Source organism: Sphaeramia orbicularis, chromosome 18 (genome assembly GCF_902148855.1).
Source record: "Sphaeramia orbicularis chromosome 18, fSphaOr1.1, whole genome shotgun sequence".
Classification (NCBI taxonomy): Eukaryota; Metazoa; Chordata; class Actinopteri; order Kurtiformes; family Apogonidae; genus Sphaeramia; species Sphaeramia orbicularis.
The window spans coordinates 5,334,654-5,354,770 of record NC_043974.1 but is presented as its reverse complement, the minus strand read 5'-3'; the positions used below and the strand labels follow the sequence as shown (position 1 = coordinate 5,354,770).

The 20,117-nt window shown below is 38.2% G+C and overlaps 1 protein-coding gene across 2 annotated transcripts in view; it reads right to left on the bottom strand.

Moving 5' to 3' along the window:
• Positions 1 to 638: 638 nt before the first annotated feature.
• LOC115438722 (serine/threonine protein kinase 26) overlaps positions 639 to 20,117 on the bottom strand; it is a 42,576-nt gene continuing 23,097 nt past the window's right edge. Inside the window, exons 3-13 of one of the 2 annotated variants that reach the window (XM_030162506.1) lie at positions 18,657 to 18,818; positions 16,615 to 16,671; positions 14,554 to 14,662; positions 12,330 to 12,487; positions 8,565 to 8,750; positions 7,007 to 7,149; positions 5,535 to 5,635; positions 5,327 to 5,331; positions 4,076 to 4,132; positions 2,645 to 2,772; positions 639 to 992 (exon numbers count right to left, since the gene is read on the bottom strand). In XM_030162506.1, coding sequence (XP_030018366.1) covers positions 977 to 992; positions 2,645 to 2,772; positions 4,076 to 4,132; positions 5,327 to 5,331; positions 5,535 to 5,635; positions 7,007 to 7,149; positions 8,565 to 8,750; positions 12,330 to 12,487; positions 14,554 to 14,662; positions 16,615 to 16,671; positions 18,657 to 18,818 — 1,122 coding nt within the window. In that variant the 3' untranslated portion in view covers positions 639 to 976. Of the gene's footprint in view, positions 994 to 2,636; positions 2,773 to 4,075; positions 4,139 to 5,326; positions 5,332 to 5,534; positions 5,636 to 7,006; positions 7,150 to 8,564; positions 8,751 to 12,329; positions 12,488 to 14,553; positions 14,663 to 16,614; positions 16,672 to 18,656; positions 18,819 to 20,117 lie in introns of both variants that reach the window. The other variant, XM_030162505.1, reaches the window with a different exon arrangement.

Sequence of the window (20,117 nt, the reverse complement as noted above, 5' to 3'; positions counted from 1 at the left end):
GAACTGAACTAACATGAGTTTGAGGCCCCTGTATATACTTCAAACTACTAAGACTACAGATAGCTAACAAGTTAGCATGCTACAGACCACCAAGTGGCTTCAACCAATGGCCTGATTCATGTCCTTTTAAAAGTGTTACTGCTGTGAAATCAGAACATGAATTCTTTTATGGCTGGTAAATGTTAAACAGTCACCATTTAATTTTCAACTGAGCTCAGTAATTAGCCTTCAGCAGAACTGAACCATTCCAGGGATGGGTTTGACATGTTCAGCATCTGTAGTGGAATAATGACACTCTATTAACTCAGGCCTGAAATTCTGGAAAATGTGCAAGACATGGTCCAAGTGAGGGAGCAGATAGGATGTGGACTAATGTGGTCTTGGTTCTAATGTGGTCTTGGTTCTGTCATTGATCAGCATCAGTGAGGGTCACACAAACATTATTCATTGGCATATGGTCTTTGTCAAGTGCTAGCATGAACAAACATCCAGACATGTACAAAGGCAAGTCCAGACCCAAACTGACCACTGCAGCTGGATGAGAACCTCCTCAGAACATCTGCTCTGTTCTCCACAGGAACTATTAAGGCACGTTATGGTGTGGACGTTCAGCAACCAAGGCAACTGAAGGCCTTTTGGACTAAACTGTTGGTTCGACTGCTTTATTTCAACCACATTAAGTAACAAAGCGCTTTGAGAAAGAAAAACCAGATGTGAAAACCTCTGATCTGACTCAGACTGAGGTTTGTTTTATTTAGGAGAGAAAAAGTTCTTCACCCAGCAGCAGTGATTAAATATATTATATATATATATATATATAGTGTGTATACTACATGTGGAAAGAGAGAGAGAAAGTGTGTGTGTGTGTGTGTGTGTGTGTGTGTGTGTGTGCGCAGAGGAGACATCGCACAGCAAAGCCTCCTGTGTTTCCCATCGTCACCAAACGGAGACAGTCTTTCTTCTTTAACGTCCATCTTCATTTGGTTGTAAATCTGGAGGAGGACAAAAGAAAAACAACACATTTAATAAACCCTTTATCAAAACGAAGAACAAATGAAAAAAGGGAGAAAAAAAAGATACAGAAGTCAAATGAGGATTAATTACAGAAAAAACAATAAACACTAATGTGACAATGATGTAGAATCTTCAGTAAGAGTGTGTTAGATTAGATTAGACTAGATTATATTACAGGAGATTAGTTTAGATTATATTAGATTAGACTAGATTAGACTATATTAGATTAGACTAGATTAGAGTTGTTTAGATTATATTAGACTACATTAGATTAGACTAGATTAGATTACTTTAGATTAGACTAGATTAGATTAGACTAGATTAGATTAGTTTACATTATTTTAGATTAGATTACAGTAGATTAGTTTAGATTAGATTAGACTAGATTAGAGTTGTTTAGATTAGATTAGATTACATTAGATTAGTTTAGATTAGACTAGATTAGATTACATTATATTAGTTTAGATTACACCAGATTACATTAGACCAGATTAGATTAGACTAGATTAGATTTGTTTAGATTGGATTAGACTAGATTAGATTATACTAGTTTATATTAGATCAGATTTGATTAGTTTAGATTACATTAGACTAGTTTAGATTAAATTAGACTAAATTAGATTAGATTAGACTAGATTATATTAAACTAGATTAGACCAGATTACATTAGACCAGATTAGATTAGATTAAATTAGATTATACTACATTAGATTAGTTTAGACTACATTAGATTAGACTAGATTGGATTAGTTTACATTAGACTTGATTATATTAGTTTAGATTAGACTAGATCAGATTAGTTTAGATTACATTAGAATAGTTTAGATTAAATTAGACTAGATTCAATTAGTTTAGACTAGATTAGATTAGACAAAGTTAGATTAGTTTAAATTAGACCAGATTAGATTCATTTAAATTAGATTACACAAGTTTAGATTAGACTAGATTGGATTAGTTTAGATTACACTAGATTAGTTTAGATTAGACTAGATCAGATTAGTTTAGATTAGATTAGATTAGTTTAGATTAGACTAGATTATATTAGTTTAGACTAGATTAGATTAGTTTAAATTAGATTAGATTAGACTGGATTATACTTGTTTAGATTACATTGGATTAGAGTAGATTAGACTAGATTGGATTAGTTTAGATTAAACTATTTTAGATTAGTTTAGATTATATTAGACTGGATTAGATTAGATTAGTTTAGATTAGACTAGTGTAGATTAGATTAGACTAGATTGGATCAATTTAGATTAGATTACATTAGTTTATTTTACATTAGACTAGTTTAGATTAGATTAGTTTAGTTTAGACTAGATCAGACTAGTTTAGATTAGATTAGACTGGATTAGACTAGACTGCATTAGATTAGACTAGATTAGATTAAACTAGATTATATTAGTTGAGATTAGACTAGATTAAACTAGATTAGACTTTATTGATGCCACTTGGTCTGAATGTGAAACTCAGCTGACTGTACACTAATCAGATGCACCTGAATGTTTCACATCAAACCTTTAAAGATAGAAACAAAGACCTGAGAACAGACACCAGGTCCCACCACCAGGGGGCAGTTCAGACCTCCAGAACTAATCTAAGACTCAACTGGTGGACGTCCTTCTGGTACCTGGCGATAATGTGTGTGACCATCCTGTCTGTGATGCCCGGGCACAGCTCCTCCGCCAGGCGGATGTTGCGCTCCAGCTCCTCAATAGCCAATCGCTGCTCAGAATGTTCCTTATGCTGCTGCTTCAACTGCGAAAAGGAAGACAGTAAAAATGTGTAGAAAACAAGAAAAGACCCAAATGTCCACCTTTAACCCTGAAGACCCAAACGTCCACCTTTACCCCTTAAAGACCCAAACGTCCACCTTTAACCCTTAAAGACCCAAACGTCCGCCTTTAACCCTTAAAGACCCAAACGTCCACCTTAACCCTTAAAGATACAAACATCTGTCCATCCATCCTCTATTGGTCTCATTTCTATCATTACTGATTCCAGTCCATGTCCTATTGTTTGTCCTATTCTCTAATCGGCTTGATTATTTTTTTCCTGATATTCGATCAAAGTTCAACACATGGATATTTCACCATAACTTCTGTCAAAATCATTGTATCGACTTCAAACCAAAGCGAAATTGTACATTTTTCTGTTCTTCGATTGTATGCATTATGACGTCATAAAGGCCATGCCCTCGTTAGCGTCCCAGGGGTAAATATCAGGGGGCAGTAAACTCAGTTTTATGACATTTCAAATGGCTGTAATATCACCAGTTTTCATCCAATCAAACCAACATTTAACAGTAACATCTGTGTTCCATTCTCTTCTCATATGACACATTTGCAAACTCTAGGTTGCGTTGCGTGACTTCCGGTTGCTATAGTAACGTATGTAAAATTTGTTTATTGTTAATAACTTCCGTTCTGTTCGTCGTAGCGATTTCAAACTAATGTCAAATTATTGTAAATTCAGTTCTCTATCCTTTTCCTACCTCATTTGTCATGTGCGTATTTATAGGTTTGAGTTCTTTTCATCTAAAGTGACCAGGGCTCCAGCGTCTAATTTCCAGATTCACTAAACAGCTTCTATGTTGAAAACTCAGACTCAGACGAGCTTTGTATTATGGACTTATAGAAGTCAGATATGGTCTTTCATTTGGTACCAATTTAGTTGACCTTTGATAACCGTGAAAGGCCAAACTCAAGGTCGTGATTTTCAAGATACACAATTTTTGACTGTAATTCCCTCAATTTTGCAGAAAAATGACTAGTATCAGATTATAAAGAGTGAAAATATGGGCCAAAGTTCTGTCAAAGGTCTCTGACAAACACACTATGACAGTTTGTTTTGTTTTATTTGAGGATTTCCCCGCAGGGCCGCCTTCTTTTTTAGGCATTTCTACACAGTTCAGGCTTTTCCTCATTTTGACTCATTTTGTAAAATATAATAAACGTATTCATGCTTTTATCTTTGTCTTGTAGCTTTAAAAACCAAATGCTGTGACCACAACACATGGAAAACACATGGACGTGTGTTGAATGTTGTGCTGATTCCTCACCTCGGTGAAGACTGGAGAGATGACGGTGGTCAGACTGGCAGATTTACTGAGCTGGTCCTGAGCCTGGACACCGACACCAGGACAACAACAAGACAAAAGAACACATTTAAGGACTGTCTGTGGACCAGGGCTGTCAGACACTGTTTACTTCAGTTCCACATTCATTCCAATCTGGTCTGAGGTGGGCCAGACCAGTCCAATACTAACATTATAACATATAAAAAACGTCAACACCAAACTTTGCCTGTTTTACAGTGAAAAAAGGAACATTACAATATATAAACATTAACATCTACAAATAGGGGTGTAAGAAAATAACGGCTCTGCAATATATCGTGATATTTCATTTCACAATACTGTATTGATATTAAAAATTACTGTATCGATATTTTTAGGTATTTATTCAAATGCAGATGTTGTGGAGGTTCATTTTTGTTTTTCTTTTTGTTTATATTTTATCTATTTTTATTTAACACTCTTTTATTAAATAATGTTAGTTCCTTTGTTGGAATTGCACAAAAATAATATTTTGATGTTAGTTCTGAAACAAATAGAATATGAACATTTGAACAGGATCTTAAACTGTAATGTCTGTAAAACATAATTTAAGTTTTAACACAGGAACGTTTTGTGATATAGCATTAGATCCTGTTCTGATCAAATGAAAATGTGTTTAGTATTTGTGCATATTGCTGGTGTAATTCAATTCTTCAAAAAAAATAACCATTAAAAAAAAAAAAGGAACAAACAAAAAATTGCCTTTTTAACAGTATCATGATATATCGTGATATATCGTATCGTGATCCTAGTATTGTGATTTGTATTGTGTTGCCAGATTCTTGCCAATACACACCCCTATCTACAAACTATCCTTTAAAACACTGTGAATAACAGAAACAAACTGACATGTCTGAAGAAAAATAAGGGCAGCTTTACCAATATTCAGCCTGTTTATTATTAATACATGTTCATTCTAATATACAGATCCAGTGGATCTACAAACACAGACTAAATATTGGTCCAATGACACTGATTTATATGAAGTCAGTCCAGGTTGGTCATATTTGTTCAGGTTATTGTTTGTTTTGTTTTTTTTAAGTGATAGTTTGTTTTAGTGTAAATACAGTAAAATGACATGAAAATGTTTATGTGTACAAATACAAACATTTGGAGTTGTCCTTATTAAAGGTTATAATGACAGTAGTTGACTGTTCTGATCCACTTTAGATTGAACTGGTCTGAAGGTGGAACCTGAACTAAAATGACTGTTCATATCTTAGTATAATTTTTGCCTTTCACACAATCATCAGTACCCACACACATACTATTTTCTGTGTCTTTCCATTTATGCTAAAATTCCTCATCCTAAGATTAAACTGTTTGGATTGATTAAAAGCGTGTGCAGTTCTTCTCCTAGTTATTATTGCAGATGAGGCTGACAGATGAACAGTGGTGGTACTGACCGTCCCATTGAGGACCTTCCTGCCGTCTGGTTTCTTCTTGCGGACAGTGGTGAAGGACCATTCAGGCGACTGACTGTTCTCTTTGTTACTGGACTCACTGGAAACACCAACAATCAGCTCATTTAACAACAATGAAATAAACCTGTACATGACGGACTATTGAAATAAACCTGTACATGACGGACTGTTGAAATAAACCTGTACGTAATGGACTATTGAAATAAACCTGTATGTGAAAGACTATTGAAATAAACCTGTACATGACGGACTATTGAAATAAACCTGGACATGACGGACTATTGAAATAAACCTGTACATGACGGACTGTTGAAATAAACCTGTACGTAATGGACTATTGAAATAAACCTGTATGTGAAAGACTATTGAAATAAACCTGTACATGACGGACTATTGAAATAAACCTGGACATGACGGACTATTGAAATAAACCTGGACATGACAGACTGTTGAAATAAACCTGTACATGATGGACTATTGAAATAAACCTGTACATGATGGACTATTGAAATAAACCTGGACATGACGGACTATTGAAATAAACCTGGACATGACGGACTGTTGAAATAAACCTGTACATGATGGACTATTGAAATAAACCTGTGCATGACGGACTGTTGAAATAAACCTGTACGTGACGGACTATTGAAATAAACCTGTACGTGACGGACTATTGAAATAAACCTGTACATGACGGACTGTTGAAATAAACTTGTACGTGACGGACTATTGAAATAAACCTGGACATGACGGACTGTTGAAATAAACCTGTACGTGACGGACTATTGAAATAAACCTGTATGTAATGGACTATTGAAATAAACCTGTATGTAAAAGACTGTTGAAATAAACCTGTACATGATGGACTATTGAAATAAACCTGGACATGACGGACTATTGAAATAAACCTGGACATGACGGACTGTTGAAATAAACCTGTACATGACGGACTGTTGAAATAAACCTGTACATGACGGACTGTTGAAATAAACCTGTACGTGACGGACTATTGAAATAAACCTGTACATGACGGACTGTTGAAATAAACCTGTACGTGACGGACTATTGAAATAAACCTGGACATGACGGACTGTTGAAATAAACCTGTATGTAATGGACTATTGAAATAAACCTGTATGTGAAAGACTATTGAAATAAACCTGTACATGACGGACTGTTGAAATAAACCTGTACATGACGGACTGTTGAAATAAACCTGTACGTGACGGACTATTGAAATAAACCTGGACATGACGGACTATTGAAATAAACCTGTACGTGAAAGACTATTGAAATAAACCTGGACATGAAGGACTATTGAAATAAACCTGGACATGACGGACTATTGAAATAAACCTGGACATGAAGGACTATTGAAATAAACCTGTATCTATATCTATCTGAAACCTGTTACATTGACACAGAGAACATTCAGGGAGTTTTTCGTTACCCGTCAGATTCGTCAGAACTGCTGTCGCTGTGGCCCTCCTCCTTCCATCTCCTGAACCTGTCAATTAACTCGCTGAGGTAGGACGTCTTCTTACAGTGTTTGATGATGAACTTGTGCTTGAGGAGCTCTTTAGCTGTGGGACGCTGCATGAAGGCACAGAAAACACACTCAGTACCTTACAGTACCAGTACCAGCCAAAAACAGTACCAGTACACGACAAAAACAGTACCAGTACCAGTCAAAAACAGCATCAGTACCCATCAAAAACCAGGACAGTGAACAGAACTGCTCCATTCAATGACACATGTGTCCACCAGGTGGTGACAAAGAATTCTTAAAAAGAGTGAAGTAGAAACTATGAGTTGGATGTGTTCTTCCTCCTCACCACCTCCAGCTCATATGATGAACCTGTCAGTATCTACAGGTACATGGACCACGGTCCTTTAAAGGAGCGGGAATTCAACCTCTGCCTCCAAAGCCCAGCCTTGACCCTGCAGTTTGGTCTAACTATAGACCCAGGTCAAATCTAACACTCAGATCCAAGAGTCTGGAGGACATAATGTCCGATCCATTCTGTGACATCCTTCAGTCCAACAGTGTATTGGAGATCATGCAGTCAGGTTTGAGGGAATATCAGAGAACAGAAACAAGACCCTTCAGCTGATCCAGAATACTGCTGCCCATGGACCGACTAGAACCAGGACAGGAAACCACACTTGTCCTGTGTTGGCTTCTCTGCACTGACTCCTGTTAAAGCCAGGACACACTCTAAACCACCTCCTGTTTCAGTCCAGGAGGACACACCATCTGTACGATGAAGAGGACAAAGACAACTGTCCTTTATGATGAAGACTAGAGTTTGGACGGATCAGACTGATCTGAGTTCAGCTCAGATAGATTTAGACTAGGATTAGACTAGAGTTAGGATGGATCAAACCAGTCTGAGTTCAGTTGAGATAGACTTAGACTGGGATTAGACTCAGCAGGCTACACCAACCTCCTCTATGCTCCTCCCGTCTGTCCTCCTCCTCTCTGTCCTCCTCTCTTTCTTGTGTCCATCCTCCTCCTCTCTCCTCCTGTCTGTCCTCCTCTCTCCTTCTCCTGACCCTGTTAGTCCACCTGTAGTACCCCTCCTGTTCAGCTGGTGTCAGTGTACATATTAATCAGTCATTGTCAAGTCTTGTCTCGTTGTTTAACTGACTTTAGCTAAAATTAGATGCTACTTTACTAATGCAAAATGTCAGACAGCCGAGTCTCCTTATTATTGTCAAAAGCCCAGTAAATGTGATGGCACTGATAAACGTGGTGAAAAAAGAGGGACTGATGAAGGACAAGTAAGTAATACTGATAATGTTTATCAGCAACCACAGTTGCTGTATCATTGAGGTGTTTCTGAACATTAAACACTACTAAAATATGTCTTATTATCATTAAAAACTACATTTGAAATGACAAATAATAATGTGTTATGACAGAATTTTTACAACCCTGTCCGTCCAAATGAAGGACAATAAAACTGTAGTGCCACCTGTGGTTGGACCCTGTGGATGACACTTACAAAGGACGGGTCCTTGTTGAGGCAGGCCTCGGTGAACTCTTTGAAGCTTTTGGAGAAGTCTCCGTACAGCTGAGGTGGAGAAGACTTCGGGATGTGGAACAGGGCCCGCATCGGATGCATGTCCGAGTTTGGAGGTTCACCTTTGGCCAGTTCAATAGCCGTGATGCCCAGAGACCAGATGTCCGCCTGTGGAAACACACATGGATCACACACACAGATCAGCCACGGTTACATGGACCAGAACATTCCACTGAGGATCAACCAATAAAACAGCCTCCTGTCATCCAAGACAGACTGGACCAATCAGCTGGAAGTCCAACACCGACTGGACCAATCAGCTGGAAGTTCAACAGAGACTGGACCAATCAGCTGGAAATCCAACACCGACTGGTCTAATGAGCTGGAAGTCCAAGACCTCCATATGTCATTAGAACAGGTCAGTAGATGGTTCATGTATACTACTATCAACACACACACCCACACACACACACACACAGGTAACTGTTAAACAGACGCTGCTTCAGTAGAATAAGGCCAATGTCCCCGTCCACACAGTCTGTCCACTACAGCAGAGAACAGTACTTTTGTGGCAGTAAAACCCACAGTTCACTGGGTCACATGACAGGTGTGAGGCTGACAGTTAGTTTGTTTAACCATATGTGGACCAGAGTAACAACACAAACAGGCTGAATGTCACATCTTCTCAGCTTCCACCAAAGACCACATGTCAGAGCAGGTAAGAGCAGACGTTATCACACACACAGGGTCACATTACAACAGGAGCCGTTTGACAGTTAACTCTGCTCCATTGCTGTTACACACTGACCATATGGCAGCCTGTGGCAGCGGCACACACACACACATACACACGCACATACACAAAGGCATCTGCCTGATGTTTCCTTTGCATGGTCCTCCACAAAAAAAACACAGAGGTAGACAGTTAAATAGTCATTGGATACCATTAACTGACCAGACACTTAGTCATTATCTGATGGGTAAAGGAAAGAAAGACAATTATATATATATATATATATATATATATATATACACATACATACATACATACATATATATATGTGTGTGTGTGTGTGTGTCTGGTTCTTACTGTGGCTCGGTTCCACTCTGCCGTCAACATACTAGTAATAACATAAAATGTTAGCATTTAATTATTTATTCATCTGTGTATTTATTTCTCCATTTATTTATTCAAGTATTTATATTATTATTTATTACTTTATTTCTGCATTTAATTATTCATTTATTTATTTGTAATTATGTCATTTTTGTCCCTCAAACCAGGTACTTGTCTTTGTTTTTTCTTTTGTGTTCCTATCTTTCTCTGTGAGGCTGTGGATACAAATAAAGGTTGATGAACTGGTAGATTAGCCCCTGTAACCCTCCATGATTAAACAGATTAGAAACTGAACAAAAATATGCAAATCCATGTCACCGTTTTTAACTTCATATACCAGCTTATTAATATGTACAATTATTTGAACTAAAGCTGCACCATGTGTGGTCAGTGCACATGTTGGTACTTCACACAAAACAATAACTGACACCGTTCTTATTTTTTCTACTGGCATCGATCTACAAAGTGCTTCCAAACTTTATGAAAAGTGAGGGACTAAAAAGGGAATTCCAGTTTAAAATGCTCATTATCTGTAGTTTTCCAAAAACTAGACAATCTATGAATCTGAGATACTGATTCTACGTCAAAACTCTGTTCACCTTCTAGAATAAACATGTTCATAAACCCCTGTGTTTAACACCATCGTTCACCACAGAAGGAAAAACAATGACCAGGTTGATTTGGTGACAACAGAAGAATGGGTGGTTTGTCTGAAGTCCTTTGTGCTCCAGGTTTGAAGGTTCTAACTGATGGAAGTCCACATGTGCACAGAACTAACTGAAGAACACACTCATGACCAGGGGAGTGTTTTTCCACTGAGCTCAGACTTTTGAAACACACCACTTGTCCTTTAAACACAGTGTGTGCTTTGTTGGAGCTACTCAGGTAACAGCTGCTCCCAGTGACATCACCATGTCGGACGGTCTGACTGGACCCTGAAGGTAGCACAGAGTCACTTTAACTCCTGCTTCTAGGAGGATGATGTCAAATACCACCAGACACAAGTGGAACCTGATGTTTGGGACTTTCTGGGTTGGATCTGCTCTGTGTGTTCTCTTGTGTTCTGCTTTTCATTTTTACAGCTGCACACGACGAAGGTGCATTTATAGACCACACATTACCACCAAAATACCCAACATGTCTGTAAAACCACCTGTAAAATGCAAATAAAGCTGATGAGTCCATGAACACACACACACCTCCATGGAGCACGGACACAAACAGAGGTCAGAGGACAGCAGACAGCTAAATAAACACATGTTACTGTGGCCTGTTGAGCGTCTGCTCCAGACTGGACTGTGTTTGATGAGCAGGTGTGCATGGATCTGCTTCAGCTCTTCTGTTTGAAACGGTCATGGAACACACAGAGAATCCACAATGGTGAGGACACCCAACGCACAAACACAGGACTTTAGGTTTGATGGTCCTTTAGTTGGATGGTGTTCTTTAACAGAAACTTAAAGCAACTTTGGGAACAGAATAAAAACAGGACCTCCTGTGGTCCAATGGCTCCTGTGGTCCAGCGGCTCCTGTGGTCCAACAGCAGGTTTAAAGACATGAAGGGACATTCATTTGACCTGCTGAACTAAAACCACCGTCCCAAACCTCTGTCTGTCCCTTTACTCCACAATAACTGTCAAACCAATGACACAGGGTGAGAACATTCAGGATTTCAACTGTGAATACAGTGAAAAGGCACTTGGATCAGTCCTGTCATCATGTGGTTGTAATAAAAATGTTTAACAGACTTGACGTCACAAAGGATTTGATTATTACCCACAGAGTTGGAACAGGCCTTGGCTGTGTTAGTGTTTCACTCATATTTGGAGCTAAGAATCAGTTTTACCTCCAAAAACTATAAAGAAAGAACAAACAGAGGAATTCTTCTACATAAAGTACATTGACAGGACATCGGTGGTCTGTGTTTGATGACTAGAACCAGGAAACTGACCTGAGACCAGTGACGCCTATGTGTCTACTGTGAACCCCAGCCCAGAGGAGAAGCTCCACTCATACAAAACCAACGTAGGATCACACAACGTTCATCACTTCATTATTCAACCTCTGGTTTTACTTTTCTTGGTTCATTCAGTGAATTTTAGCGGTACAGAAATAATACTGGCACTGTTGGATCTGTTTAGTGTTAACTTAGAGGTGACAGTATTCATTCATATCCTGGTCTCAGACCATTGGTTTGGTTTAGACATGAGTCCATTTAAGGGTTTAGAGGTTTGGATGGAGTTCTGTTCTGGTAAGCTTTAACTGACGTTCCACTGGTTCATGTCAACCTATAGGATGTGTACTCATACATGTACATGCATGTGTACACAAATATACATACACATACATGTGTGAGTCTCTCTTCTTTGTCATGGTCGAGTACAGACTCACGGATGACAGACGTTTCCATCAGATGCAAATGAAGGAGATGATGCAAACCTGAAAAGGTCCTCATGGACTCAGGCTGCTATGGTGACAACCAAACATGTCCAATTGTGTAAAACAAAAGGAATATTTCAGCATGGTCAAAGAAAACATCCTTTTTGTAAATTCTCAGCAGTTTTCTGTTGAAGTGGGGGTTAGGGTCAGGGTTAGGGTCAGGCTCAGGGTCAGTGTGTTGGAGCTCAGACCTTTGAGTCGTAGGCCGACTGTTGGATGACCTCTGGTGCCATCCAGAATGGCGTTCCCACGAAGGTTTCCCTCTTGATCTGCGTGTCTGTCAGCTGACCTGCGACACCGAAGTCCGCCAGCTTCACCTGACCGTGCTCCGACAGCAGGACGTTGGCGGCTACAGACAGAAACACAAACTTTAACCAGGACAGGATTAGGACTGACTTCATACATTTCAGTTTTAGTGATCATTTGAAATGAAACTCATAAGAAACTAATTCAACTTGTGGACGTTAATTCCATTAGAGCCTTTATTAGTGAGTTTTTAACTCATTCCTCTGGTGCTGACAGACTGCTGATGCTTCTGACTCCACCACTAGGGGGCACTGGAGGTAAAGGAGCTTCAAGTGTGTCTGGGTCAAACAGCAGTGGTGTTGAACCCCAGTGGACTGGACGCCACGTTTGGTTTTTAACACATCTTTTTGCCTTTATTGGATAAGTGGAAGTGGAGAAGTTCACCAATAAAACAAAAAGGGAAAAACAGCGGAGCATTAGCACTGTAACCCCATTTAAAGGCTAAATGTTAGAGTGGTATTCGACTGGGGTGGGTCCAGACTGTATGCTGCTCTTCATCATATGGGTCATATATGATGATGCTTTGGTCACATGACGGCCTCTCATTCTATATGATACTGCTTTGGTCACATGACGGCCTCTAATTCTATATGATACTGCTTTGGTCACATGATGGCCTCTCATCATATATGACGGTCTTGTACCCCTGACGTAAACCATGTGGGCTTTTTTTTTTTTTCCCAAAGGTATCTGTCTGTAAATAAATGCTTTGTTCTGTTTTTGTATGTTTCATGACTCTATCCCTCTTTTCCTCTACATTCTCCACTTGTCTGAACTCCCACCAAACTGGGATTCTACCGCAAACCACTGACCTTTGCCTTTATTCAAATAGACAGATACACTTTGTAGATCAATAATTTCTAATTATTTCCATTTCCCTTATTTTAAGGATTACTTATCCAAACTATTAGGACTCAGGTCAAAGGGGAAGCTTTCGTCATATGAGGTACATATGCAGTAGTTATCTGCATCTGACATCAATTTACACTTCATTTATAATTGTAGTCACTGAAAAGGGAGGAGAATTTATTCTTTTCCCTATTATTTCATGATTGTTATTATTTAATTATTCATTTCTAAACTATTTGTGCACATTTGTACATGGTTGAATAAATGTTCTGAACTGTTCAAATGAACAGGATCTGACTGTACATTCCACCAAAACACCACGTTTTGACGCCCACTGGAATATTACACACCGTTTTTGTTTTTATTTACACCCCTTTTTTAAATTTATTTACACACCCTGTTTATTTTATTTATTTATTTATTTTTACACACTCTTTTTGTTTACACCCCATGTTTTTTTTTTCCGTTTTTTTATTTACACATCGTGTTTTTATTTTTATTTACACACCCTGTTTTTTTAACACCCTGTTTTTATTTTTATTTACACACTGTTTTTATTTTTATTTACACACCGTTTTTTTAACACCCTGTTTTTTTGGTTTTTTTTGCACGCCCTGTTTTTTTTTTATACACCTCGTTTTTACTTACACCCCCTGTCTTTATTTACAACCCCATGGTTTTTTTTTATTTACACATCCTGTTTTCCTGTTTTATTTACACACCCTGTTTTTATTTACGCACCCTGTTTTTTAACACCCTGTTTTTATTTACACGCCCTGTTTTTTTTGGTTTTTGTTTTTGTTTACACACCCTGTTTCATTTTTCTTTACACACCCTATTTTTAACACCCTGTTTTCATTTACAGGCCCTGGTTTTTTTTTTAGTTTTTTTTTTTACACACACTGTTTTTGTTTGTTTGGGTTTTTTTACACCCCCTGGTCCTCCATTTGTGCCTCATACACTGCCTTCCAGAGGACATGGGGGGGTCACTGTGGGTCACATGAACTTCTACAGGTGCTAATGGACGTACTGATGTTGGGTTTTTGGGTTTGAAGTTGTACTACTGGCTATTTTTGTGCTTTAAATGCTGAATATCATATGAACCGTTTTCATGTGTGTTAAGCAGAAGCTCATTCTCCACTGGTATCTTCTGTGGGTTCATACACTGACTTCCCTTCAGAGCCGTTTGTAGGTGGACCCACTCCATCCACTGGTCCTGAATGGATGGGGGTCCACCGTCCAGCTTCAGTGTGTGCGTACCTTTGATGTCTCTGTGGATCTTCTTCTCTGAATGCAGGTAGTCCAGGCCCTTCAGGATCTCCTTCAGCATGGTGGCAATCTGAGACTCATCAAACGGACCGGCTCGAAGCTGCACACGCACACAGATGACACACACACACACACACACACACACACACACACAGATGACACAGATGTAAAGCATGCTGCAGTCTGGACAAACACACCCTGTTCTGTCTCATTCAGGACGCAACTCCACACACACTTTATTCAGATCCAGTTTGACTTTTAAACACTTGACTGGTGGAACTGCTCGGCTGAGTCACAGTTCACCCTCAGGAACGAACACAGGGCGAATCCATGGGAACGGTGCCAGAAACATTCTATTCAATGTGTGTGGGTGAATTCCTCAACATGTAACTGTTTTACGGAGAGTTTCACTTTGAATAGTAAACGTCTGTAATTGTTCGCCGGAGGGCACCCATATTGGTCTGTTCATCTGTCTGTCCTCCATCGGTCACATTTCTATCATTATTCATATCAAACCATGACCAAATGATTGTCCATGTTCTCTAGTCAACCTGATTAGTTTTTGTCAATATTAGGCCAAAGCTCAGCTCGGATTTAGGCTAAAGTTGGGCTCAAGCGCCTAATTTGCATATTCATAAAACAGCTTCTATCTTGAAAACTAAGATGGATATTGATCAACTTTTTATTATCCACTTATAGGAAGTCACATATGACCTTTCATTTGGTACCAGTTTTGTTGACCTTGGATGACCTACAGAGGTCAAACTCAAGGTCATGATTTTCCAGATAGTCCATTTTTGCTCATAACTCTTGTCAGTTTTGCAGAAAACAACTAGTACCACGTAATAAAGTGTGAAAACGTAGGACGTGTTATATTTTTTTTAGTTTTTCCTTATCATTTCCCGTTTCAGAGTTATGGCAAAAAATATCACTATTTCCAGCTTTTTTTTTGCCACTTCCATTCATGTATACCTTCAGAACTGACAGAAGAATAAAACTTCTACCACAACGTTCAGCTGGAAAAGTAGGAAATAGTGTTCTTTGAGTTCTCCTCTGTCACGTCTGGTTTCTGAGTTAGAACGGTTCAAAGTTTGTCACTTATGTAAATTCACTAAATATCTTCTATCTGTGAAACGATGGACATAATAACTAACATACACTGTGTTTCCTGGAGACCATTTCCATTACAGAACACTACCGACCTTAGAGTACCTGGTCATCATAGCGACGCTGTGTGGAACTTCTGTGATGTCATCTTCAATGCAACACAGCTGACAGTAAAAACAAAGAGGAAGAGAAGAAGAACTACGACGCGATACATGCACACAACTGAGGATATCGATGGGATAATAGTTCGTTTTCGTGGTTTTGTGGGCTGTTATCATGGATTAACCTACTGCTATATTTACTGTCTTTATTATTATTATTATTATTATTATTATTATCATTATTATTAATGTCAAGCATCGATGACAAAATGACAGGAGACAACTCTGACCGATCAGTGTCTGCAGTGTTTACACGTCACATTTTAGCTTCTCTTCACTTGTTTTGGAACCTCAGCCGAACAATACCAAAAAAAACCAAAACAGTACCAGGTACCAGATTCCAGGTTCTTTACATAATGGAAACGCAGTTGAGTCAAGTTGAGCCTGCACCGGGTAGTGGAAACACAGTATTAGTATTATCCACTACTTTCATTTGGTTCTAATGTTGTTGACCTTTGATGACCTTTGATGACCTATAAAAAGATCAAACTCAAGGTCATGATTTTCAGAATAACTAATTTTTAACTGTAACTCCCTCAATTTTGCAGAAAAATTACTAGTATCATGTTATAAAGTGTTCAAATATAGACCACAAGTTCTGTTTCTGAGGTCTGTGGACACTGGTAGGTCCATCTGTTTGGTTTAACGGTCCTTTCTCAGATTTTACTGTTCTGTTTCTTCTGTATATTACAGTCACACCGGTTCAGTCTTTGATGGACTGTTGTTTGTCTTTGTGTGTTGTTTTTGTCGTTCAAACACACCCAACATTTCGGTTTACACTCACCAAGTCGAGCGCCGAACCTCCGCCCAGATACTCCATGATGATCCAGAGTTTGCTGCCCTGAAAAACATGTTTTTTTCAACTGATTAATGGATTATCCTGCTGAATTTCAGACCAGATTATTCACAAAAGGACTCACAGACGTTCATGCTGGAAGAAAAATAACGAGGAAAAACAAGCATTCTGCAAAGATCCAGGTAAAGTGTACATGAAGGTGTGATGAGTCCAGTTTAATGGAAATTAGAACATGTTGGTTTTCATTCACATTAAAATAATAAAGGGCTGCCACTGCCTCAGCTCTTCTGTCTGGACTTGTGTTTTTTTTGTCTTCATTTGACTGTATTACCAACATCATCAGAGAATATCTGACATAAATACTGCAGGATTTCCAGGACACACTATTTTAAGACACAGACAGGTGAGTTTAAAAGGACCAGGGGGTCAGACTCATGTTAGTTCAGGCTCCACATTCAGTCTAATCAGATCTAAAGTGGGCTGGACCAGCACAATTATATAAATAATAGGATAAGAACTGATACATAACTGATTCAACTCTAAAGTTTATGTGTGTTTTTGAGTAAAAAAGTCAAATTCCATAATGAAAATGTTTACATCTACAAACTGTACTTGAACACAACATGAACAAATATGAACAAACTGAAAATTCTGAAGAAAAATAAGTGTAATTTTAACAATATTACACCTTAGTTTATCATTTATACATGTTCATTATAATGTACAGATACAGTGGATCTACAAACACACAAAACATTTAATAACAGACAGAATATTAGTACAAATACACAGACTTCTATAAAGACATTTCAGGTTGTTCATATTTTTTGTAAAAGGCTCGTCTGTAAATGGGTGGGGTCAAGGGTCACAGATGGACCGCCCACTACTGTCGGCTTGATAACTGTTGAACCAGACCAGTTTCAGACAAATATTCCACACAATTGTAAAAGTCTAAATGCCATCTGAAACTGACTCTAAGGGCAACATTTAGTTTAAATATTTTTACATGGAAAATATCTACAACTACGGCATCACAGATGGACAAAAAATTAAGCTCTATTTTTTTGCCAGAATTCCGAAGTTCTCCAAAATGAAGTTCCTCTAACATTTTCATCCTCAAATATATACCTTAAAACCCCCTATTTTACAACACAATAATTGGTTATAGAGGAAAAAAATATTGGATCAAACCTAAATAGAAAGAGTTTAGACAAATGGCAGCATCACAGATGGACAACAGAAGTAAATATCAAATTAAACATTTTTTTTTTTTCAATTATCAATATCATATACATTTATTTATAGTATTTACAACAAACATAGTATTAACATTATATTCACATGTATTTTACATAGATATATGCATTTATTAATTTTAAACACTGTGTGTTTAGAATATGACATAAATAATATAATAGTCAAATATCAATGTATTTGGAATAAATGTAGTTTATTTATAGAGTTTATAAAATGAACCCAGAATGACGGCACTAAACTGGGTCACTTTACAAACATTCACACTCTCAAAACTACTCAGTTTTTTTCATTTCAAAATACATTTTCCTGAAAATATACGGAATTACCTGCCCAAAAATATACGTTTAGTGTAGATTAATGGTACCTTAATTTTTCGGACAAGATGTTAATCTTCCTTTGACTCCGGCCAAATGTAAACATGTTTGTGTAATTTTACTTTTGGGTTTTTTGTTTTTTTTTTACACTTCAACAAAGAGGAAAATGTGCAGTTCTCATTATTTATAGATTATTCTGATAGTATTTGACTGGTTCTGACCCACTTTAGATTGAATTGACCTAAAATGGCTTTAACATCTTTCATTGTTCATATCTTCAGTGTCAATCATCCCAGGGGTTGGACTGGACCCTTTGGCAAGTCAGTTTTGGGCCCCAGGCCACATGTTTGACACCTGTGTATTAGATGATCAGTGAATCAGGATAAAAACACATGATCTAAATGTGTGTGAGTAGCTTTAAATCCAGGTGTCTGATCTGAGTTTTGTGTGTGTGTGTACCTTCAGGTAAGAGCCGTAGTATTTGGTGATGTAGGGGCTGTCGCACTGACTGAGCACCGTGATCTCCTGCTGGATGTCCTCGATCTCATCTTCCGCCTCCTCCAGGTCGATGGTCTTAATGGCAACGACGCTCTGGCTGCGATTGTCAATACCTTTGAACACCTGCACCACAGAGGGGAGACGCAAACCAAACAGACTCATGGGTAAGGGGAGGGGCTTCATTTCATTCATTCATTAATTCATTCATTTTCTGAACCCACTTCATCCTCACTAGGGTCACAGGGGCGTCCTATCCCAGAGGACATTTAGTCTATATAATGTATATTATTATTAGAGGCCGACCGATATGAGATTTTTCGGGTCAATGCCAATACCGATATTGGGGGCTAAAAAAAAAAGCTGATATCCAATATACTGGCCGATATCCGATATAAGAAATAAATAACAACTTCACAGGGTATAATAATCTTATATTAGATAATTGCAGACAGGTGGATTAACACTTGCATAAATCTTTGTTTTTTTAGTTTTATTTAGCAGACACACACACACACACACACAGGAGCAGCTAGCGACAGAATTTCCGCAGCAAAAAAGTTAATAACTCAGTTGCATATTGGCCAATGTTGATTAATCGGTGATAAGCTATTAATTGGCCCGATAATAATTAATCCGTAATAATTACAGCCCGACCTCTAATTATTCTGGATGGAGGCAGAAAAGCCAGGTGTAGATTACTGCACAAAGGGAGAATTGGATTTTCCTTGGTCAGGATATGTACAGTCAGTCCAGCTGTGATTTACAAGGCTGACAATACTGAACAAACAAGAACTCAAACTATGAATTATGAAAGAGCTGCAGCATCTGAAACTGACCACAATGAACATTTGAAAGATAAACAGTACCGCAGTGCATCAGTTTCAGACTCACAGTTTGTCTGTTATGGATTGGGATTGGCTCTGTCACCTCACATTATATCTTTTATTAGTAAGCTTTTACTATTATTTTTTTTTTTCAATGACTAGAAATTTCATTTGACCCCATTTGAATTCCAGGTGACAGCAAAGGTTGAAAAACACTGCTGTAATTCCTGTAAAAGTAAAACCAACTTTCTTACGGCCGACAGGCCGTAAGCTATTGTCGTCATGTGGCATCTGGCGTCGGCGTCGTCTGTCATCGTCTGTTGTCCATTACACAAATTTCAATCGTCTTCTTCTCCAAAACTACAATTCCAATTGACTTCAAACTTGGTATACAACTTCTGTATGATGATGTCAACAAAAGTTAGTGAAATTATTTGGATCCGGAGCTGATTCTGGATTTGATGCAACTTTGAAAAATGTCCCCATAATAAGAGATAGGAAGTGGATGGATGCAATAACTCAGTAAATATAAATGATATCCAGTGTAAATTTCTACAGTCCAGCCCTGATGGGGAGATGACCAAAACATAATGGCCAC